Source organism: Aplysia californica, unplaced genomic scaffold (assembly GCF_000002075.1).
Source record: "Aplysia californica isolate F4 #8 unplaced genomic scaffold, AplCal3.0 scaffold00533, whole genome shotgun sequence".
Classification (NCBI taxonomy): Eukaryota; Metazoa; Mollusca; class Gastropoda; order Aplysiida; family Aplysiidae; genus Aplysia; species Aplysia californica.
Genome location: NW_004797803.1, coordinates 303,127 through 327,567, shown reverse-complemented (window position 1 = coordinate 327,567; position 24,441 = coordinate 303,127). Strand labels below are relative to the sequence as shown.

General features: G+C 44.6%; 2 protein-coding genes across 4 annotated transcripts in view; both read right to left on the bottom strand.

Moving 5' to 3' along the window:
• Window positions 1-1,160: 1,160 nt before the first annotated feature.
• On the bottom strand, window positions 1,161-18,694 carry LOC101849155 (vicilin-like seed storage protein At2g18540). The gene is made up of 8 exons (XM_005106444.3): window positions 17,804-18,694; window positions 15,116-15,317; window positions 13,168-13,299; window positions 10,064-10,201; window positions 6,213-6,337; window positions 5,185-5,383; window positions 2,074-2,228; window positions 1,161-1,297 (listed from the first exon to the last, which is right to left on the bottom strand). Exons 2-8 carry the CDS (start codon window positions 15,308-15,310, stop codon window positions 1,207-1,209), a joined length of 1,035 nt encoding a protein of 344 aa, XP_005106501.2. The 5' UTR covers window positions 15,311-15,317; window positions 17,804-18,694; the 3' UTR covers window positions 1,161-1,206.
• A 577-nt stretch (window positions 18,695-19,271) lies between these two features.
• The window catches only part of LOC101847208 (protein PRRC2C), a 57,293-nt gene continuing 52,123 nt past the window's right edge, over window positions 19,272-24,441 (bottom strand). For all 3 annotated transcript variants that reach the window (XM_005106435.3, XM_005106437.3, XM_035971907.1), the window contains exon 39: window positions 19,272-24,221. In XM_005106435.3, the coding sequence (XP_005106492.1) occupies window positions 23,041-24,221 (1,181 nt within the window). In that variant the 3' untranslated portion in view covers window positions 19,272-23,040. The remainder of the gene's footprint in view (window positions 24,222-24,441) is intronic.

Here is a 24,441-nt window from a genome sequence, read left to right as displayed (position 1 = left end):
CCCACCCCTTTATAAATTATCTAAATTGTGTCGATGTGGGTCATAAAACATCTACAATATTTTTATAGAAATGTCATATCTTTTCATGTCACCTGCTGAACGATAGGCATGCTGTTCCCAAAGACCTGACTCTCTAACTGCGTCGCTCTCAGCTTTTGCTTCTGGCGGGTCCCCCGACCAGCTGTGAAAGAACAAAGATACAAACATGACGCGAATAGTACAGGGGGAAGGGGGGGGATAAGTCACAATACAGAATATCTGCGTCTATTTTGTTAAAAATATCGGGGTACAAAGCAAGAGGAAGACCAAGAAAGACCTGGATCCAGGGTGTGAAGGATACCATAAGAACATGCAATATCCCATCCAGCCAGGCCATCAAACTTGCTGGAGACAGAAAGCTCTTTCTCCCCTCGACGCCCTAGAGGTACAAGAGGACGGATAAAGTAAAGTAAGTAAAGTCTATTTTGTTCTGTTGTTTAGTTTGTTCCATTTTGTCGATCAATACCAGATTTGTCAAAAACAGTTGAAGTCACTTGACGTCGGCATGTTTGAAACTGTTTCACATTGAAAGAACGACGATAGTCTATATGAACTCGTAAAAAAAGACAGTAGTCGTCGATGTTTTTTCATGGATCTCAGGCCATTTTATCGCTGAGGTCTTTATGCACATGGGAAAACAACAGCACAACGATTTTAAAAAAGGGTGATCTGAATTTGAATTTTTTTTTTTTTAATTTTTGTAAAGAGAAGCACATCAACCTAAAAAAATAACCTAAAAAACTTAGTGGTTGGAAAAAGTAAAACAGACGCACAGAAAGAAAAAAAAGAGGAAAAGAAAAGAGAAAGGGCGTACCAGTGGCGCACTCGAACCGCCCGCACACGGCAGTGACTCAGTCACAGAGCACTGTCGAGTCTACTGCACAAACCAAGTAGAAAATGAGATAGCAGTACTGTGCAAGCAGTTGCGGAAGCCTACATATTATTATATACTCAGCATTACTGAGGCCAGCAGAGACTTCGACATGTTACCCTTTTCCTACTTTCTAATCTCTAAAGCTAATTCCCCAAATCTGCCACATTATAACGTAGTCTCGAGAAGCAAACACGTTTTGCTTATACATGTATTTTCTTTTCTCTCGTTCTTTTTTCTGTTCTTTTTTCCTCGTCTTTTTTCTGTACTGAGTCTTATTATTTTGTAAGAATGCCTTATCTGATAACACAATGCACGACATCATGGCATCGTGTCCTACCTTCGTCTTTCGGCAGCCTGAAGTCCATGTCTACTTCGTACCTTTCCCTGTAGACAAACAGAAAAAAAATGTGGCAAAAGGAGCCCTGTTGCTTAGTGAAGACTAAAGGAAGGGGAAGGACAATCGAACAATTTTCCATTTTCGCCTTAATTAACTGTCTTGATCATTGTTTTATATTTCGATGACACAGATCATGCTCTCTGACCTATTTACTGTTCGCTATGAGCAGGTTTTCAGGCCTTCTCTTGTCACAAAAAATAACTAGACTATCCGTGGCTGCCTTTGACAGGGACCGCTATGACTGGGTCAAAAATACATGTACATGTTTAGCAGAACGAGATTGTATCACGCAACAGCGGCGATTAGTACATTATGACCACTGTGGAAGGAGAAGTGACCGTGAAGGACGTTTCTTAAGCCCATGTTAAACGTCAACTGTTGAGCAAGGACAGGTGGGTTAAGGTGTGTGTGATCGATATCTTGGGGAGGGGGTCAGTTTTATTTTTATTTTTTTTAACAAACAAACAAATAAAAAAAACTAGTTCTTCGGGGGAGTTTTCAATGTTATAGCTATTCAATATTTTTATCCACCGTATGTCTGCCCAAGGACATATAAATTAAACACAGATAGACAAACAGACAGACAGACAGACAGACAGACAGACAGGAAGACAAACAGACAGAAACAAACAAACAAACAAACAGACAGACAGAAAGACAGAAAACAAAGAAATAGAAAGAGAGAGTGAGAGAAAGAGAGAGAGAGAGAGAGAGAGAGAGAGAGAGAGAGAGAGAGAGAGAGAGAGAGAGAGACCTAGCCTACCTGTAAGAACGAATCTGTTCCTCCACCCTGTTCCTCTGTCGCTCCGCCTCCTCCAGCATGTGTTCTTGGTACCTCCTCCTCTCCTCCCAGCTCTCTTTCTTCTTTCTCTCTATCAGCTCCTCCCTCGTCTCCCTCGCCTTGTCCACCAGCAGGAGCTGAGTAAAACAAAACATAAGAGTAAAGTATAGCGTCTCCACTCCCACTTGGAATTGATTATTTGTTGGTTGTTTGGTTGGTTGGTTGGTTGGTTGGTTGGTTGGATGGTTGGTGGTTGGTTGGTTGTTTCTTTGTCGGTTGGTTGGTTGGTTGGTTGGTTGGATGGTTGGATGGTTGGATGGTTGGATGGTTGGATGGTTGGTGGTTGGTTGGTTGGTTGGTTGGTTGGTTGGTTGGTTGGTTGGTTGGTTGGTTGGTTGGTTGGTTGGTTGGGTGGGTGGTTGGGTGCTTGGTTGGTTGGTTGGGTGCTTGGTTGGTTGGTTGGGTGCTTGGTTGGTTGGATGTTCAAATAAAGAGAAGAAGATCCGATACGATAACTCTCATTCTTCTTCTCTTCTAGCCCGTGGTTGGGGCAACCGTGGGGGCACCACTGCATCTGAAAACCAGCTCCTTGTCCACTGCTTTCCTCAGATTGTCACCCATTGTCTTTCCTGTCAACTCTGCCATGTTGTCCTCCCATCTCCTTCTCAGCCTTCCTCTCTTTCTCTTTCCTAGCACAGTAGGATTGTTTTGGCAAGTCCTGTGGATTTTGTGACATACCCAAACCATTTTAATTTTCGTCTCTTCACTGTGGTCAGTAGATCTTCATGCTGTCCTACTGGATACAAAAAAAGGACGCTGATAGGCGTGGACAGCATAGGGGAAAGAAAAGAAGTAGAACCTTCCAATGGAACCTTCCAACCACTCGCTGTATATCGTGTGCAACCCCCAAGGATCACCGTTTGGACCACAGTGGGGTTGCAGGCAGCTATGTCGTACAGGAACAGAAAAAGAGTTAGGGTGTTGGGTTTTGGTTGTTGTTGTTGTTGTTGTTGTGTGTGTGTGTGTGGTAGCCTATCCGTTCGAAATGTTCGGAGCCCCGAAGAGTGTGCTCTTCGCCAGGGCCACCGCCTCCCTTGGGTAGCGGATGAGGCAGTCCAACCTCCCTGAATCCTCCCCGAAGAGATGCCACCGCCGGGCCTCCGTGGCGGGGCATCTCTGCAGCCAGTGCTCCAAATCTTGGGGCTCCTCGCTGCACAATGGACATATTGGGTCCGATGTTTTGTCTATTCTATTTTTGTAGACCCGAAGCCCAGAGAAATGACCGGTCCTGATTTTTGCCAGTAATGACTGGTCACTGCGGGACATAATAAGAGCCTCTCGTTTTAAGGAAAATGCCCTGTATACTTCCTTCGTCCGCGTGTGGCATATAGGGGGGTCTTTTGTAATTAGTTTTATCTGGGCGCACGCACTGTCATAAGTAATTTGGCGGCCTGGACCCGGCAGCGATGTTGCCAGTTTGGCATTACTGTCAGCGAGATCGTTGCCGAGGATATCGCGGTGACCAGGGATCCACTGAATCGTGGGTTGAGGTATTGCATTATCTATGCGCAGTCGCAATTGGTCGAAGGATGGTGATGTTCCCACTAGTGCCATGCATAGTGATTGACTGTCGGGGAAGATAGCGACCGAGTTGGATGCATCGCACTCTTTGTCAATCCAGTCAATGGCCATTTCCAAGGCTCTCCTTTCTTCCTCGAAAGAGCACGTAAATATGGCGCCTTTCTCCCTCAATGTCTCGACAACGGTAGGGTTGGACGGGTTCCCCGTTGTGATGACGACTCCAGCGCCGCCGTCCGTTGTTCCTGCCCTAGCCGAGCCGTCAGTGTAGATATCGTACTGTGCGCCAAGCTCTCGTGCTCGACGAACAGCAGCGCTTTGAATCTTCCCACTGGAGTCACTCCTTCCGCTTATGCCGTACAGGTGGGGAAAAGTGATGTCGGGGTTGATTCCACGTTCCCAGGGCCTGGTTTCGAAGTAAGTGATGGGCCTCCTCTCGCAGTCGAACAGATGTGGGCTCTTTTTGCTGACGTCTTCGGCCCTTTTTCGGAAATCCCTGTTGTTGTTGTTGTTGTTGTTGATGATGATGTTGTTGTTGTTGTTTTGTTGTTGTTGCTGTTGGGGTTGTTGTTGTTTTTTGTTTTTTGTTGTTGTTGTTGTTGTTTTGTTGTTGTTGTTGTTTTGGGGTTGTTGTTGTTTTTTGTTTTTTGTTGTTGTTGTTGTTGTTTTGTTGTTGTTATTGTTTTTGGGGGGTTATACTTTACTTGTAGCGACAAAACAAAACAATGTGACAGGTTAATCGTGTGGATATTTGTTTGACATGCATTTGTCTACTCGTTTATTTAAGGAATCCAGCACCCCCTACGTTGCCTCAGTTGGCATCTAGCTGAGCTGTGGTGCGGTTGATCATGTTTCAAATCAACAAGAGAATGTTTATTTAGTATTTGTAGATGTTTTACGGCACTCACAACTGCATAAGGTCATATGAGCGCCAGAAGATTAGAGGCGTTACAAGAGAGTAACAAATATAAGAAAGAAGAAGGGGAGATAAGAACGATAGATGTTTGATAGTAATGATTGGCAAGAAGAAGCAAACCACACCAGAGCACCCGCCAACCACCCACAGAATGTTTATGGACTTGGATAGCACGGGGAGTGTTTAGGACTCTCCACAAACTTATGGCTGTGCCTTATAAGAGACAGGCATGCATTACATTCAGAAGTCCCACCCCATAGATCCCCTAATAAAAAGTAAAGCTGTTCCCGCATCCGATCCGGACATTGGGGATTGCCTTGTTAATGAGACAACTTCCTGAGCCTTCGGCATATTGTAGTAGGGTGGCCAGTTCCTATCCACGCCGCTTTTACTTCCCCAACTCGAAGTCAGGTACCCATTACTACAGGGTGAACCGGGGGGGGGAAGGGAGGGCGAAAAAAATACATGTCCGAACCGAGGCTCAAACCCGGACTTTCCGTTTCGGAGACGAGCGCATATTATAATACTTCCCTAAATTGTCTAAACTGTGCCAAAGTGGAGTGTAAAACATCAAAATTATTCATGTCATTACAATTCACCTTTTTCAGTGCCTCGGACTCGAACTTCCTCTCAGCGCTCTGTGACCGGCGGCGAGCCATCTCCTCCCTGAGCCTCAGCTCCTGCTGCCTCTCCTCCCACCTGATCTTCCTCTCCTGCGCCTTCTCCTCTCTCCTCCTCAGATCCATCGCCTCCCTCTCCTCACGCCTCTCTGCCTCAGCAGCCTGCTTCTCCTCTAGTCTTATTTGTTTGAGTAAAGAAAAGCACATCAACACAACAACGTCCATTTAGCATGTTTACGGTATATGAAGTTTGTTTAAGTGAAGAGAAGCACTTCGACACAACAAAGGTCATTTAGCATGTTTACGGTATATGAAGTTTGTTTAAGTGAAGAGAAGCACTTTGACACAACAACGTCCATTTAGCATGTTTACGGTATATGAAGTTTGTTTAAGTGAAGAGACGCACATCGACACAACAAAGGTAGTTTAGTTTGTTTAAGGAAAGAAAAGCACACCGGTTCAACAACGTCCGTTTATTTCGTTTATGTGAAGTTTGTTTAATAAAGAGAAGTGCTCCGACATAACAATGGTCATTTGGTTTATTTGTTTCAGTTAACAAGTTTGCTCGGCACCACAAAGGTCGTTTAGTTTGTTTGAGTGAAGAAAAGCACATCGACATAAAAATCTAGTTTGTTTGAGGGGCATATCAACATGGCTATGGTCTTTAGTTTGAGTAAAAACATACGCATCGACATAAATTTCTAGTTTGTTTCAGTAAAGAGAAGCACATCGACACAATAACGTTTATTTAGTTTGTTTGTAAATGTGAAGTCTGTTGAAGGGCAGAAGAGAAGGGCTTTGACATAACAATGGTCATTCAGTGTAGTTTGTTTCAAGAGAAGTGTTCTCTCTCTCTCTCTCTCTCTCTCTCTCTCTCTCTCTCTCTCTCTCTCTCTCTCTCTCTCTCTCTCTCTCTCACACACACACACACACACACACACACACACACACACACACACACACACACACACACACACACACACACACACACACACACACACACTCACCTCCTCCGCCTCTCCTGCGCCTCCTGTCTAGCCCTGTGCTGTGCACGGATCACTTTATACTTGACTGACACACCCAGCTCTCCGGCTCGGTTCTTGGTCTCCGTCAGTTTGAGCTGTCGACGCTCCTGGTGAGAGGAAGGGGGGGGAGGGAGTCATTGGGTGGATTTTGGTTGTGGTGGTGGTGGTGGTGGTGGTGGTGGTGGTGGTGGTGGTGGTGGTGGTGGTAGTTATGGTGATGGTGATGGTAGTGGCGGTGGTGTTGGTGGCTGTTGTCGTTCTTGGTGTGGTTTTTGTTAGTTGCTGCTGTTGTTGTTGTTGTGGTTGTTGTTGTTGTTGCTGTTGCTGTTGTTGTTGTTGTGTGTGTGGTAGCCTATCCGTTCGAAATGTTTGGAGCCCCGAAGAACGCGCTCTTTGCCAGAGCCACCGCCTCTCTTGGGTAGCGGGTGAGGCAGTCCAACCTCCCTGAATCCTCCCCAAAGAGATGCCACTGCCAGACCTCCGTGGCGGAGCATCTATCTCTGTAGCCATTGCTCCAGATCTTGGGGCTCCTCGCTGCACAATGGACAGATTGGGTCCGATGTTTTGTTTATTCAAATTTTGTAGGCCCGCAGCCCATAGAAGTGACTGGTCCTGATTTTTGCCAGCAGTCGGACTTAATTTGAGTCTCTCGTTTTAAAGAAATTGCCCTGTATATTTCCTTCGTCCGCGTGTGGGATATCGGGGGGTCTTTTGTGACGAGTTTTATCTGGACGCACGCACTTTCATAATTGTGATGTGAGGATAACTGCAATCTAATCCTAGATTCACTCGTTAGTCTATTTACGTTGGTTTCAATACTCACTGTTTCGAGCGGGGAACGATGAGTGTGGGTCGTACAGGTCCGGAGCTCCACCCACTGTGTTGACCCACCAGTAGCGTCGATCCCTGCTCAAACTAGGTTTAGTCGTGGCTTGGAAGGCCAGTTTAATCTTCGCCGTCTGTTTATATACCCCCGTGCTCCCTTATTCTCCTACACTCACTAGGCTACACTGAGTTTGTTTACTTTTTTCACGTGATTCTGGCTTGTCTGGTAATCACAGCGAATTATAAACCACAATAATATTATGTAATTTGGCGGCCTGGACCCGACAGCGCTGTTGTCAGTTTGGCATCACTGTCAGCGAGATGGCTTCCATTCCGAGTCAGATGTTACGAGCTTGAAGAATGTAGTCTCACTGTTCAAGCCGTTCAGCGTGAGTTTCCATCGCCTGCTCCAGTCAGCAACGGTGTCCACCGCTCTTTGTGCCAGACTTTCGGCGTGTCGTACCGTGCGTGATGAAGTGAGGATAGAGACGTTGTCAGCATGGGGTGAAATTGTGAGATCTTCCGGAAGTAGTTTCGCTAGTTCGTCGAGAAAAAAAAAGAGTAAGAGAATGGATGTCAGGACGGAACCCTGTGGGAGGCTGTGGTTCATTTTCCTGTTCTTACTCAGTATTCCGTTGAATCGGACTCTGACTTGACGATTTTGAAGGAAGTCATTCCACCATAAAACGTATTTATTTGGGACACCTCTGTCTAGGAGGGTGTGGAGTAGGTGTTCTCACCAGACCTTGCCGTATGCCTTTGAAAAATAGAGGAGAACGAGTACCGATTTCTCCTTCTTTTGGAAGCCGTCGGAAATCTTCAGCGTAATTCTCAGAATGTGGTCTTCCACACATCCCCCCTTCCTGAAACCAGCCTGCAGTTCGGAGAACCAGCCGTTCCACGCGGCCATGTCGTACAGTCGTTCAGATACGGTACCATTCTCTCCATAACTTTGATGACACACAGGATGTGAGGCTTATCGGTCTAAATGACGTTAGTTCTGATGCTGGTTTGGCGGTCTTGAGGAGGGGGACAATGATGGCGTCTTTCCAGACTTGAGGGACATCTGCTGAGCGAAATGACATGTTGAAGACGGAGAGCAGTTTCTCAAGCGCTGTGGGACCCAGGTTTTTGAGGAAGGATGGAGGGATGTTGTCTGGTCCTGGTGATCCGCGGGACTTCATCTTTGCAATGGCATTTCTCAGTTCCCCCGATAGTGAAATCGGGCTCGTCTGCCCTTGGGTTGTTCCGTAAGTATTTCAGTCGCTGTTTGAGTTACCGGTTTTCGGCACATGTTAAGACTGCAGACATTCGCGTAGTGGTCTGCAAATATGTCCGCCTTATGCTTGCTTGATGTCACCAGTGTGGTGAAGCGCTGTCTCTCTGGGGGCGGGGTCGGCTTGGGTTTGGCGTCCTTTTGTTAGACCTGTTTTTCTCTGAGATATTTTAAATTCTAGCCTATTTTTCTTTTTCCTCCTGTTTTTGGTCTTTTAGTTTTTGGGATCCTATTTAAATTGTTTTCTCTTAGTCTCCTCATAACATTCGGAGGTGTGGAGACATGGCCGAAATGACAACAGAGTGTCTGGGGAGCATGTTGTTTTATTTTCCTCTTCAGTTCCAGTGAATAGGTCTACACTGTCTGTGTCAAAAACCACAGGCTGGGTGACCATTTGGGGAAAGTGTTCACTTGTCAAAACAATATTTTAGTGAACAGAGACCTGGACCAAAACTGATTTCTAAAAAACACACGAAGACTAGTCTTGATAACATCAGTCCACCGACACAGAAAAACTGAAATAACTCTTGTAATTTTCACAACTTCAAGGAGAAATTTATATCACATTAATCACCAAATCTTAACGCGCATGATGGTATAACTTTTTTAAATATCCAGAAATTAAAACAGTCAGGAACACCACAAATTAAGAGGAGCGCAGAAGGCTGCCTGTTGGTGCGATCATCACTCACTCCACTCTCGTCGTCGTCGTCTTTGTTGTTGTTGTTGTTGTTGTTGTTGTTGTTGTTGTTGTTGTTGTTGTTGTTGTTGTTGTTGTTGCTGTTATTGTTATTGCTGTTGTTGCTGATGATGGTTATTGCTGTTGTTGATAATGAAGTTGTTGTTATTGATGTGGGGTTTTTGTTGGGGTTTTTTTTTTGTTGCTGGTTGCTGCTACTTTTGGTACTTTTGGTATTTTTGCTATTTTTGGTGTTGTTGTTACTGATGTGGTTGTTGTTGGTTGGTGATGGTGATGGTGCTGGTGGTGGTGGTGCTGCTGATGGTGATGTTGGTGTTATTTCTGTTGCAGTTGCTGTTGAATTTCGTTGCTACTTTTATTGGAAGAGATATTGATGGTGGTTGTGTATGATGTTGACGATAAAGAGCAGGAGAACTTTGCTATTGCTGCATTGTTGTTGTATTCGTTATTGTTATTGTTGTTATTGATGATGGTGTTGTTGGCAACAGCAATGTTGTTCTGGCAGCTGTTGTTGTTGTTTTTGTCAATGGGTGGTTAGCGGATGCTCAGGTATGAGTATGATTTGCTTCGTCTTTTTTATCCAACGCCTTTCCTCGTTATCTCTCCTTCTTTTTTTTTCCCATATATTATTATCTAGTAACGTCTCTCTTCGGCACTTGTATGACTAATGTGTGTTGCAAGTACCGTCCGTAAAACTTACTTAAATCTTAAAAGTTGTAACTTTATTCGTCCTTTTAGTTTTAGTTTTAGTTGAGGTTTTACGGCGCTCGCAACTGCATAAGGTCGTATGACTATGAGCGCCAGAAGATTAGAGGTGTTACAAGAGAGTAACAAACATAAACAAGAAGAAGGGGAGATAAGGACGATAGATGTTTGATAGGAAAGAAGATGCAAAACACATCAGAGCACCCGCCAACCACCCACATTCGTCCTTTTTGGGGGGATACAATTTTAATGTCTTTCAATGGCAACTTACTAACCGTCCAGCGTCCTAGAGGAACAAAGAAAACCGAGAAAACCTGGACGACATACTGTGGCTCTGTCAGCATTATTGTCGTTTCCATGGCGACCGACCAGCGCTTGATGTCGCAGAAAGTTCCGGTAGTTGTTGAAGTCCCGCACGGAACAAGGGACATAACCCTGCTCGGTGACCAGCTTCTGAGACATGATCTGCGGAGATATCGTGCCTTTGTCATCATTCTGCTCGATAGTTTATTACATAGATCGTTTTTGTTTTACTTTAGGCGCTTTTGCGTCCTCATCGACACAATTTAGATCATTTAGGAGGCGGGCTTCCGACCCCTTACCAGTCAGAGACATCCCGGGTTGAGAGGGATGTTCAGCGTCCCAGCAGAAATTTTTTAGTTTTAGTAAAGAGTTTTACGGCACTTGCAACACAATAAGGTCATATAAGTGCCGAAGATTAGAGGTGTTACAAGAGAGTAACAACAAACGTAAAAAAGAAGGAGGAGAGATAAGGACGACAGCTGTTTAGAGGAAAGATGGAGCAAACCACACCAGAGCACCCCCCAACCACCCACCCAGCAGAAATGCCGAGAAACTCGATAAGAATATTATTCTCACTCGGGAATCGAGTTCTGGTCCCTAACCGCTTTACCACAGCATAGTTTTATGTCTTTGCAAATAGAAGGCAAACGACAAAAGGCACGCCAACATTAACTTACTAATAGACTTTGAATAGATGGGTGACGGGGAAAGATCAGGATGATATAGATTTTCTGAGAGCATCCAAGCAGAGAAATGAGTGATGAGCCATGATTGCCATAGTCTGTGCACTAGAAAGAATAAGAGGGTGTTTTTACTTTTTTTTTCTTCGCAGCCCACGTTGCCTGCATCATCATCATCATCATCATCATCATCATCATCATCATCATCATCATCATCAAGTGACCCTGGATCTATGCGTACATAGTTCCCATTGGAAAATCCAAATTTACTCTTACCAAAAACAACCACCAGTTTCCTTGTACAAACTACAACAAGCACACGTAATGATATGATAAGGGGATCTGTTTCCGGCGTTTGTGAAGTAGCTGTTGTTAGGGTTTTCGTCACCATACACAGGAGACACGAATGTAACCCTATCCGTACGCCCTGGGGTCATTTTGTACCCCCGGGGTTGTATTCTTCCCATTTTAGAATGCTTCTACTTTAAGTACGAAGATCTCTTTCAGTATTTCTCAAAAAATCATGTTGACAGACTGCTATGCAAAGCGTACGGATCGGATTAACGAGTAAGTGATAGCTCTGGGAAACCAAAATGAAAAGGATTGCTCTAGCACAGAGTTCCTCAGGTCGTATGAATACGATAGTAAAACACGACGTACGGATCGGGTTAGTCTTCGTATAAGGCGACCGAAAGGAATCATCTGCTACAAACCTTCCCAATGCTCGGGACACTTCGAAGGAAATAATTATTGGCCCAACCCTAAGCAGAGAGATCCAAAACTCTATGGTGGCCTGGAGGACCTGCGGCGAACAGCAGCCTTCGCCCAAGAGGCTGGGACGCCCATTGAGAGATGGACGAGAAGATTCCTGAGTAGGGATTTTTTTTACCATCGAGTATCCCCGTCTTCCTGTTGGGATACTGTATCCCTCTTTGCCCAAGTTGGAGCTGACAGTAGACAGGCCGGGTCGCGGCAGTTTGCATCCTAAACTGCAATCTAACGTGTGCCAATGGAGGCTTTAAAGGATTTAAAACCGAGCGTTTACAACCACCATAAGATCTATGACTTGTTCACTTTCGTCTGACCGCAGTACAGTAAAGACATTCTAGCTCATTGAGGAACTATTAACCTATGCCCACGAAACTTTGCATGGCACTTCTGCAGGCCAGCCACCAAACAAAAATATTTTTTCAAAAAATCTTGACCCAGCAAAAAAAATGTTTTTCTCCTTGGGCCCAATATAAAAAAAACTGCTCGTTGGCTGCACACAAAGGATCACTAAAAATAAATGATGTAACGCGCAGACAGAGTGGAGCCACCTTCCCGCGCCTTTTTCCCGTCTGGCCCCAATTTGGGGAGCGGCAGGTTTGATTTACAGGAAAAACGTTGCGAGCGACAGAGCCACCAACTTCTCACCTCCCCTTTTTGAGGCGAGTCCCCTCCAAGGCCCAAAAAAGTTTGGTGACTGAAGTTTAACGCAGCACTAAAATGACTCGCACCTTCAGTCACCAAAAACCCCCACTCGGTGTGTGTGCTCACTCGCACACGCTACTAAAGGAGAAGTTGAAACGTAGAAGGTGATATCCTTACATGACAGACATTTTCCTCATCTGAAAGGACTTGCTCCATTAAATGATCATATTTACCATACTTACTACGACGTTGGTATATTTTGTGAAGCCAGTAACGGCGTCTGTTGAGCCTTCGTTTTCTCAACCAATATAAAAACATCCATTGAAATATTTCTTCGTCCATCTTGTACAGACAGGGCTAGGCCAACCTCAAAAATATTTCACATGGAGAAAATATAATAACAATCACGAACACTGATTCAAAAGAGTGAAGATGTCACCCCTTCCCTGGGGATGTCGGGGGAGGGGAGAGGCCTTCACTCTGTCGCCGACTTACCTCTCCCCTTGCTCTCCACAAAAGGGGAGTGGAGAGGCTTGGAGCTTGCTCCAGAAAGGTGACTCTACTCTGTCAACACCTTTACAGTAGTCTTGCCTACAAATTGCTCATTTTGAGACAGCGACAACATCCTGCCTCCACATTTCAATGTAAGCTTGTTGATTTCATCCCCCGGTTGTCTTGACGTCTCCGCGTGCTCCACGCGAGTCTCGAAAATTACTCACCCCGTCTCTTGAATTGTGTTTCTTTGGCGAACGTTAAAGAGTGGTGTTTAGGGAAATGTGTCAACTTTTCAATATTCTAGGTGTACGTTGTAAATCCCCTATTGTTTTTTTATCCGCTTTAGGCTTATATCAAAGTAAACGTGTCGGAACCTTAGTTTTGCTGGGATTTTTATTAATGGGCGTTTAGATTCTGTAGGTCGCTTCACTTTTAGACCCGCATGCAAAGACCGAGAAAGATTAAACATAGCGAATTGCTTTTATCCATTTAAACTACGGTCAGACGAAAGTGAACGAGCTACAAAAACGTTATCTTCACCTGTTTCCGGGTTGCCCGGCGGGCGAACCAGGTCCTGAGATGTGGGTCAGACAGAGCCTGGTACTCACTGCTCCTGGTCCGGTTGTAGGGGTCGGACAGGTCGAAGGTCACTCGCTGACGCGATTTGTAGGCCTCAGAGGGGAATGAGAAAATGGAAACTGTTTAGGAGCACAGTATGATCTATTCGGAGACGTCTCCGACGGAGATAGAGCAATCAAAATGCTTTGTGCCTCTGGACCAAGTAATAAAAATCTGGGGGTAAACAAGGGGGAATGCCCTCCACCCCCCACCCACCCCCTCCTATTTTAGCTCATAGTTTGATATTTTGCAGTTGGGTTTGAAATTTTCTTGCAAATAATTGATTCGCGACAGTTTTTGTGGCTATATTATGTGTGATTTGCAGCAAACAATACGCAGTTTGAGACCCCCCCCACCCCCTCAAAGTAGTGCATCTATGGGCGGGAGTACGTCTCTGAATAGTTCCTGTGTGCTCGCCGGAGACGTCTCCGATGTTTAGGAGAGGTGGGGTGAGTGGGGACGGGGTCAGTGCAATGGCCGTAGTTCGCTGTTTCGGGCCTAAAGATCAATGGACCACGTAAGTGCTACTGCAATCATGCATATCAGCAAAACTTCCGCCAACACAACAAGACTGGTGGTAAATTTCATAGAAAGCGACACATGTCTTTTTTTTCTCCTTCTCCTTTTCCTTCTCCTGCTCCTGCCCCTTCTCCTTCTCCTTCTCCTTCTTCTCCTTCTTCTCCTTCTTCTCCTTCTTCTTCTTCTTCTTCTTCTTCTTCTTCTTCTTCTTCTTCTTCTTCTTCTATCCCGTGGTAGGGGCAACCGTGGGGGCACCACTGCATCTGACAACCAGCTCTCGCCATTTCTCTCTGTCCTCTGCTTTCCTCAGATTGTCACCCATCGTCTTCCCTGTCCACTCTGTGATGTTGTCCTGCCATCTCCTTCTCTGCCTTCCTTTCTTTCTCTTTCCTTGTACTACGGTTCCTTGTAATATTCTTTTGGCAAGTCCTGTTGATGTTGTGACATACCCATACCATTTTAATTTTCGTCTCTTCACTGTGGTCAGCAGATCTTTATGCTGCCCCGCTGCGTTTGTGATTCTATTCGGTACCTCACCATTTGTAATGAGGTCTTTGTATGAGATGTCAAGGAGTACTGTACTGTACATGCACTGTACCTTTAGGGGGGGGGGTCCAAAGTTATGGATTTAAGTTTCTGATGATGAGTAAAGAGGAATACATACAAGTTCCATAGATTAGAAGACAGTTTGTCATGGGAAACAAGACAGAAGGGCAGACAGAAACAACAGAGAGAATGATAAGAGGTTATGAGATCTATCATCATCAGTGGCAAACTGGAGTCTGTGGCGTAACAGTTGGAGGTAGGCTTTTCACCCAAATGCGCATGTTCGATTCCTAAGTGCGGATGGTGTTGGTTTGGTTCGGGTTTTGGTTTTGGTTTCGTCTTTTTTTTTTATCGAGTATCTCCATTGATCTGTTGGAATATTGCATCCATCTCAATTTGGGTTGGTACTGTAGACAGGCGAAGTCGAGGCAGTGTGGCTCTAAATGTATATATATATATATATATATATATATATATATATATATATATATATATATATATCGATATATATATATATATATATATATATATATATATATATATATATATATATATAAACTGTCGTGTGGAGGCATAAAACGCTTACAATAAAGAAATAACTAAGCAATATATGTGACACCTGCCGGCTATCCTCTCCACAGTTATGAAAAATAATCTAAAATGTTCCCACTTTCGTTTGTTTGTTTGTTTGAGCAACAAGAAGCACTTCAACTTCAACAACAAAAATAGTCACTAATTAATTAGTTAATGGAACAGCAAGACAAACGGACTGAACTAACAGACGGAAAGAAAAAAAGAAACTCACTGGCTCGCCCATTTTGGTAGTGACGAAGGTGAGTTCCCCTCTAGGGGCGGGCGTAACGGGGAACTTGGCGTCCATTGGCAGAGTCTGCCACCGGGGGAGGGGCGAGAGCGCCTCGGGGACAGGAGGCTCCGCCCCCTGCGGTTCATGCAGTGGTCGTGGGAGGAGCAATCTGTCCATGGCTTGTTTACAGCTCATTGTGCTACTGTTCATTGACAGAGGGGGTGGGAATGGGGGTGGGGGGTCACTCGGGCACTTAGAAGTGGTCAAGGGTCACTCAGACACTTAGAAGGGGTCAAAGGTCATTCAGACACTCAGAGTTAGAAGTAGTCAAAGGTCATTCAGACACTCAGAGTTAGAAGTAGTCAAAGGTCATTCAGACACTCAGAGTTAGAAGTGGTCAAAGGTCATTCAGACACTCAGAGTTAGAAGTGGTCAAAGGTCATTCAGACACTCAGACTCAGAGTTAGAAGTAGTCAAAGGTCATTCAGACACTCAGACTCAGAGTTAGAAGTAGTCAAAGGTCATTCAAACACTCAGAGTTAGAAGTAGTCAAAGGTCATTCAGACACTCAGAGTAAGATGAGGTCAAAGGTCACTCAGACACTCAGAGTTAGAGATGTTAAAAGGGATCAAAGGTCACTCAGACACTCAGAGATAGAGACGGCAGAAGGGTTCAAAGGTGACTCAGACACTCAGAATTAGATTTAGGAGTGGTCAAAGGTCACTTAGACTTAGACACTCCGAGTTAGATGCTAGAAGTGGTCAAATGACACTCAGACATTCAGAATTAAAAGTAGTTACAGTGGATCGGTCAGCGTGTTGTTGCTGTTGTTGTTTTTTCTACAAGGAGAGAAACAGTTAGCACTCAGTAGCTATGGTCAACAAGGAATTATCCTCCTTTTTGGTTTTTTAAAATTTTCTATTGCTTTGTTTGGGCGGGGGGTGAAAAGGGGTGGGTGGAGGTAACCAACGCAACATTGTCCTCGGCATAATGAAGAAGCAGGTGCGCTCTTTTTAAAGTGAATTTAAAAGTTATTTCTCTGGATTCAGTGGGTATATTATAGTATATATGCTTGTCTTGTTGTAATTAGTGAACTAACAACGTTACAACTCAAAATCATGTCAGCAGAAAAATGAGAAGCCTGTTTCTTCAGAGATGATCAGCTTCACTTTTTGGAAAAAATCACATAGTAATGGATAGAGTATACATAGACGTTTGTTCTCCCAAGGGAAACAACAGCTCCTACATAAAAGCAAGCTTTTTGGTATGTCACTGATTACTTCCCTTTACACCAGGACTGACTTGGGTTTTTTGGGGGTCTCTTACTCTTATTAAATACATGTGTACTAATTCATATGTATCAATCTTTATCAAATAATTATGTTGATGTTATACACATCCTGATTTTCCTAAATTCTCAGATTCAAATAAATTGAAGGTCAGACCCGACAACTTCGTTGTCAGCAGTGAGATTTCATGATACAGCAAAGAATTTTCCTACGACCCTGGAAAGCAATTTCTTTTTTTTTTTTTTTTTTTTTTTTTTTTAGTAAGTGCTTTTCGGCGCTCGCAACCGCATGAGTTCATAATATATCTAATATGGAGCGTGCGGGACACATTATACATTTTCAGTTGGTAGGAAATTTTCAATTTTCTCGGGTGGCGGCGAAGCCTACTCTTATCGATTTTGGAGCACCCAAAAAAATTTTTTTAAAGAAGGGGGAGAGATAAAGACGATATAAGTAGTTGTTTGATATAAGAAAGAAGGAGCAAACCACACCAGAGCACCCACCAACCACCCACTGGGAGTCTGGAATTTCCAAGATCACTGTATTATGCTTGAAACAATAAGTCCTGCCTTTGGTCTTCCCAAAATGTAGAGCATTGTTTCTCACTATTACCACTACCACTATTAAAAGAAAAAGAAAAAAAAACACAAACGGACATGCATAAAATCATAAATTATATCCAGTTTCACTTTTTTTTTCATTTCATTTCCCATGTAGCCACTTTTAAATTCCTGAAGTTGCATCGTTTGTGTATTCTTGACCTGTCTTCATATTTTGAGTTGAATCCCCTTCCGTTCTTTCAGACTTTTGGCTGTGGTTGTTTTTGATCTCACGAACTTCCTTGCCGCTTCAAACAGCTAATCAGTCATCCTTCAGGAGGCATCATAAATTAAATAGGCCTACTTGTACCATGCAATAACAGGAATATGATAATCTCGTATTATACATTAAAACAGTTGTTGGGAAGTTTTAATTAACAACATGCGTGCGTCTTAAGTTAATGACCCCCTTGGCTATGTGTGGTCAGACCATTTCCATGCGTCGTCTCAACCTGTCCCTGTTGGTACATGGCGTGTTTTGTACAACGTAGTGGTGGACTCTAGTAGTGGTAGTGGTAGCCAGGCTATCAGTATCATGTGTATATATGCGTATGTTACACATAATATTATATCATGTCTCAGAATTGAGATTGTTGGGTAGGCTATGTCTTTACGCATCATGACATCAGTCCTTTTCTGCAGTTTGTGGGACTGAACAGGACAAAAGAAGGCAGCGCATCTTTTGTAAAGACATCAATAGTTTACTTCACAATTTAGATCTTGATCTAGTGTGCTCCAACACATTGATAAGTTAGTAAATACATGATAGATCTAGAATTAGATCTACGACTTACACTTACAAAAATTGTGCATATGTACTTCCTTCTTGTAACCAAACGTGTCCGTTCGACTAGCCAGCAGACCCTGCTTCGTCACCAATGGTGTGTTCCTCAGTGCCAGTCAGTGCGCACTTCTCTAGTCTATAGACGTGTGCGGTGTTGTTTTTTTGTTGGGGGTTTTCTTTTTTAGTAAGCGTTTTACGGCGCTTGCAACACAATAATAAGGTCATAATATTAATATACGTGCCGAAGACTAGGGGTGTTACAAGGGAGTAACAAACGCAAAAAAAGGAGAAGAAATAAGGACAACAGATTTTTTATATGAAATGAGCAACCACACGAGACTTTTGGCACTTTAGCTTCTGCTAATGTCGATGAGACGAATTTTGGCAAAAAGAAGTTTGCTACATTTCGAGCATTCATAAGTTCCACTTTCACTTGTGAATGTGCGCAGCTTACCAATTTTTCTCTTGGTTTCAGCATTTCAACATGTTAGGTAGGCTTACACTTTACAGTACTCAATTTTTACCTTAAAAAGGACGCTTGCCCAGCTATGCAAATTAGATCTCTTAGAGGACCAAATTAAAAGCAGTATGAGGGCCAATCAAATACGTACACCCAGTAGTTTGTACTTTTTAGGCCCTTTTCGAGCGGCTTGTAACAGTAGTTGCACCCCAAAAGTCAGGAGTGCAAGTGGCATACAGTAAGGCAAGGGTGTTCTTGAAAGTAGGTTCAGTCAAAGCTCTAGACATAGAATGGGCTTTACACGTTATAGACCAAACAGGCTAGAACTAAAACCAAAGGTGAATCAGATGACCCCTTCATGAGATAGCGGACATTTTTTAAAGAGTGAAGAGAAACACAACCCAATAAAGGTGATTTTGTGCTGGGAAAAAGCAAGACAATACATAGGGGGGGGGGGGAGAGAGAGAGAGAGAGAATATACACCAAATTGTATACACACAATAAAGGCTATTTATTTTAGTGCTGACAAAATGCAAGGCAGATAGACAAACCACAGGCTGAAAGTGAAAGTAAAGAAATATGCACTACCAGTAGCACCCTCCAACCACCCGCAGAGAGAGAGAGAGAGAGAGAGAGAGGGGGAGAGAGAGTAGTAGTAGTAGAGGTTTTACGTTGTTCACAACTGCATAAGGTCATATGAGCGCCAGAAGGTGTTACAAGAGAGTAACAAACATAAAAGAGAAGAAGGGGAGATAAGGACGATAGATGTTTGATAGGAAAGAAGGAGCAAACCACACCAGAGCACCCGCCAACCACCCACAGAGAGAGAGAGAGAGAGAGAGAGAGAGAGAGAGAGAGAGAGAGAGAGAGAGAGAGAGAGAGAGAGAGAGAGAGAGAGAGAGAGAGAGAGAGAGAGAGAGAGAGAGAGAGAGAGAGATCACAGCAAATGTTCTTTGTACTATTTACTACATGTACACAGTACACACAAAGCACAACATACAGAATAACGCAAAACCAGACAAAGTTTCAGTGGTGATGAATAAATTTTAATGCATTGCTGCTGGATAGATTTTGATAGCAGCTAACAACACAATGGGGAGACGGGGAGGGGGGGAAGGGAGGGGTGGGGGGGATACAAATGAGAGAAAGGAACACCAGAACAGCTTCTTCCAGAACTCCCCTTGAGCCACACACACACACGCACACACCAGAGGTGGCAGCGAGTGTACCGTGTACCGAGAGCTCCGCAAGAAACTGCTGACGCTGGGGCAGACACACACTGCCCTCTTCCTCCACCCCCTGCCTCCCAGGACCTCCTTCCTCCACAGAAGACCAAAGGATGAGAGAGTCTCAGCCATTCACACGCATTTTAATCTCCAGCTCACTTCCCACAGGAGCTCCCAGCAAAAACTGGCAGCAACATAAAATTTATCTGTACACTAACTGGAGACAGGGGCGCCGTGTGCCACACACATGCTGATTGTATAAATAAATAGCTCAACAAGTAAGACAGCTTGTATGGCTCACACTTCTTTCATCCAAAGCTCTTCCAAGTTTTTTTCCTTAATAAATGAGAAAAAAAATTTGTTACACTTTACTTACGAGCTTTCGGGCAGGTCATGCCCAAAAGGCCCGACTGGGTTCACTCTACACATGTAAATGAAAAAGCAAATCATGGTATAAATGGGGAAAAAAACAACAAAAAAACAATGACACACTAACACACACATACACGAGTACCAAAAATGCTATTACCAGAAGGTAAAAAAAAAAAAACCAAAAGAAAAAAAAAATGGCCATGGCAGGACAGATTGTTTCAGGCCACAAGGGGGGTTCTGACCTGTCACAAGTCATGAAAACGCCCCACCACAGCCACATAAGCACCAGCACCCAGTCTGAGCGGAACGAGTGCGGTGTGGAGCAAGCAGCAACTGCTAGCCCACGGGGGTGAGGGCAGGCAGGCAAGGCAAGGCTCACATGGGGGGGGATAGTTCACCTTGCCCTGAGTGCTAGCAAAGCTGAGCGGGTTCAGTCACCAAGTTCCCGCTTTGTTCCAAGAGGATTTTCCTAGACAGCCATGCATCAATAGATGAGGCCGTGTCATCATCTTTCACCGCCAGCGTCATGTGCCAAAAGCACCGACACTGGACCCTTCCTGTGCCACTAGAGAACCCAGGTGCCATGTCAGACAACTCTGTGAAGGACCGAGAGAGCCCAACAGGCTACCTGGTTCACATAATAGTTGGCAAAACATAAGTCAACAGTCACAATGACCACTCTCTCAGTGGCGCCTTAGTGTCTACAGACACACATGTTGGCAGCCACTTATTTGTTTACCCATCTGTTTTGAGGGTTGTCGGGGTTATCGGTCCAACATGAGAAAATATTCTCAAACGACCCCATATGGTGTCAAACTTTTGTCACGATCAATCTTCCGAGTTGAAATGTGTGCCATAAAAAAATATAAAGATACATAATGATTTGTCATTGAGTTATGTAGTAGGACCAATTACAAAAAAAGGTTAATGTATGTAAACTGAAGGTTACGGGAGTCAAGAGATTGTGTGTGTGTGTGTGCCCACAAAGTAGCAAGCTGACGGTTGTCCCACAAGGCAGGTAGCTGGTACACAACAGTCACTCAACAGTGCAACCCTACAACAAAGATTGAATGAATACAAAACATTTCTACCAAAATGTAAGAACATAGGCCTGCTTGAATCAACTAAAGAACAAGTATATACAATGTGCAATTCAACCCAAAGGCCAGTGACTGAATCTTACATCTCCCAATAATGAGACCACACTCAGAATTTCTTCTCTAACATGTTACTTAACCTATGCAATACAGTTCCAAAATATTTGGCAGGATGAATATCAAATCAACCAATCTCTGGGGCAAGCAACCAGTACCTCACATGTCCATAGAGTTGTCATTCAAGGCAGACAAATATAAAAATTAAAAATATAAGAAAAATGGACCCCGCAGGTCTTCCAGATAGCCCTGAGGAGGGGGGAGACAGGAAAAACGATATAATGAGAATGAGCACCAGAGCTAGTCTCTTTCTTACTGACGACCAAACAAATACAATAAAACTAACTCCACTTAGTATATGATAACATATCGCACGTTCTTGAGGCATCAGACCAGCAATTGTAAGTTGTAAACCTTGGACAGAAATCTCTCTCTGTGGGCTAACATGGATGGCGGATTGAAGGTACAGAGAAAATGACATGTGTCTACGGGCTGTGGACACCAACAAGGAAATCTTTTAACGAGTCACATCTTTGCGTTCCTAACAGTGATTCTGTTTTCCTCATACATTCTATCGGGCATTATAGTAGGCGCATATTGCACTTTCAAACACAAATTCACCCAAAGACACTTCAAGTCAGCAACTTCATAGGTGACAGCATTTGAAAATCGTTCACAGAATGATGCGTAAAAACAAAAGTGCGGGAGGGTTGGACAACGACAATACAATAAAATGAAAAAAGTTAAAAAGCATGTGTAATAATCAACACCAAACGTCCATTCGTTGAAGGTCTACACAGGCATGATATGCAGTTACACTTACGACAAACTAATCGTTATGACTAAAATAATGTACAATAGCACAATGGCCAGTCACCGAGAAAAAGAAAACCCCTTTCTGTCGTACAAATACACGCACAAAGATGAGAAACAAACACACCAGTACCACCTGTCTTGTGAGACAACTTTGAGAATATTTAGCATCACTTTCCCCAATATCTTTGTGAGCAGTGACATTACCAGAGAGAGAACATTTTCATGAGATGAACCTACAAAGGTGCGGCTGTGGGTGTAACGGCAAATTGAGTGTGTGCACTGCCAGTGTACCAGCCACGGGCACACACAAGAACTTGGCACAAATTCTTCCCTTCCCAGCATGACTGAAGGCAGAGCAGAATCCCACAGGGCTACGTGTCCTTTATGTTCACAAAGTAGGGCTGTGACTATTTCTCTTTTTGGTCACTCCTCTGGTGTAGAATAATGACTGTTTTAGTCTATCAGTTTCCATAGCTATATTCATATTGTCTCTACGCACACATCAGTTTCATGTCCCCAAATTCCACATGTATCCTAAGAATGGGTCATGGTTTTCACTTTTGGACGAGTTACCAGGCAGACGTACGCATAGCGATGCCCACTCTGGTCTTTTTGGGAGGAAAAATCTGGACAACACGGGTTGGTCTGAACCGTGTCAAAATCTGTTAGCAATAATTCTAGTCATCAGAAAGAATACAGTTGTGAGTCTTGGTAGAAACTTTTTGTGTCAACAGTCTGGTTATTGTAATGTCCGCGTTACTATTTCCAGAAATGGTATTCTGTGGATACAGATCCTTAGATATGATGGTCACGTCCTGTGTGAGCTTTCCTGCAATCATGATAGTGTTCTTCCATGGGGAGACTCAATGTGCCCTCTTGACCGACTGAGACATCAGACTATGACAAACACCCATCCCGTCTAGCCTATGAGAACCATTTCAAGGAAACCATCTCTCCATACATCTACTATCACTCATAACTTTTCTATGTCACAAAACCATTACCATATTTTTTATACACTTTTTCTTCTCCCATTTTCCTAACTGTCAGACTCACTATATAACTTGATTCAGAGTTTACAAATATTTCCAGGCTATATACTCAGTTGCAAGAGGCATATATCAAAATGTGAATCATCCCGTCCTTGTCAAAAATGTCACCAATTTGGATTAACCTTGTATGCACTGGACATTTGAATTGACACACACAGTTCTTGTGGACTTGCTCATTTCTTATCGGGACCGGGGCCAGCAGAGGCACTGGCCGAGACACTGGTGCTGGAGGTCGCAGCCGTGGAGACCACACTGACCTTGCTGGTGGCAGCCGCCGCCGCACTGCTGGAGGTGTTGGCGTTTGCCGACACGGTGGCAGCGCTGGTGCTGGTGATGGCTGGGGCTCTCGTGTTGTTGCTAGCGCTCAGGTTGATCTTGACACTGGTGCCCACCAGGCTGGGGTTCGATACCATAGCCAGGGCAGGCTTCTTCTCGTCCGGCTTGAGCCCACCACCACCTACAGCGGGGCTCGGAGAGCCACTAGCTCCATCCACTGGGCTGCTGCCGGAACTGCCCTTGGCACCGGTGCCACCGCTGTTCTTGTTGAGGAAACTCTTAGCGTGGTTCAGCAGGTCCCGACGCTGTTGGGCCTGTTGAGCTTTCACGCTGCCCGCTGGGCCAGGGTAGGACCCAGGCGGTGCTTTAGGGGGACCAGTATTGGGACCCATGGCCTTCGTTGGTCCGTTGGGACCAAGGGCTTTGGGGGGACCAGCATTTGGACCGAGGACCTTCATCGGTCCACCACTGGGGCCAGGAGCTTTGGGGGGACCGTTGGGGCCAGGACCGCCATGTTGTTGAGGTGGCCCCATGGGATAGGAAGCACCCCCTGGTCCCATGCCACCTTTGGGCATGGACGGCGGGTTCTGCCTGGAAGGAGGGGGACCGTCGCGACCACCCGGACCGCCCATAAATGAGCCCGGATTTGGCCCCGGCCCTTTCATTCCAAACGGGTTTGGATTTCCACCGTTGGGGCCACCCTGCATGCCCATGGACTGGTTGAGGACCGTCTTGGCAGCACTGAGAAGCATGTTGCTCAGCAAGGCATTCCCACCCATATTCATGGCACCCAAGTTAAGAGGGCCCGCGTTTGGATTCATGGAACCGCTGCTTGGATTCAGGGGTCCTCCTGGGCCATTCGAGTTGAGACCACTGGGGTTGGCATTGGCATTCTTCATCGCTGGGTTTCCACCAGCATTGCCAAAGTGCTGCATGTTGGGAGGTGGCTGTGCAGACACTGGTGGAACCCCTGGTCTCTGGATCGGGTTGGGAAACGGAGGCCGCTGGTTGGTGGGACCCTGAGAGGATCCTGGTCGTATGTTTCCCATCATTGGTGGACGCACCTGCTGGTTGTTGCCTGGAAAGTAACGATAGACTATTGAACAAACAGTAGCGTCTTGAGCCATCGAGAAGAACAGACAAAACCCCTCACAAACTGAGCTCTGATGAGAGAAGTCCCTCCATTTATCCATGATTACAAAGTTCACCAAGAATCTACCAAAACCAATTTCTTTACTAATGCTTTTTTTTTTTTATAATCATTTTTTATTTGCCCACTGAAAGGTGAACTTCAAACC

Coding starts and splice junctions, on each gene's coding strand:
- LOC101849155 (XM_005106444.3), bottom strand. CDS start 15,310: ATGAGCTGTAAACAAGCCATGGACAGATTGCTCCTCCCACGACCACTG. Junction 10,202..13,167: donor GCCGGGCAACCCGGAAACAG/GTGAAGATAACG, acceptor ATATCTCCGCAG/ATCATGTCTCAGAAGCTGGT. Junction 6,338..10,063: donor ATAATGCTGACAGAGCCACA/GTATGTCGTCCA, acceptor TCCTCTCACCAG/GAGCGTCGACAGCTCAAACT.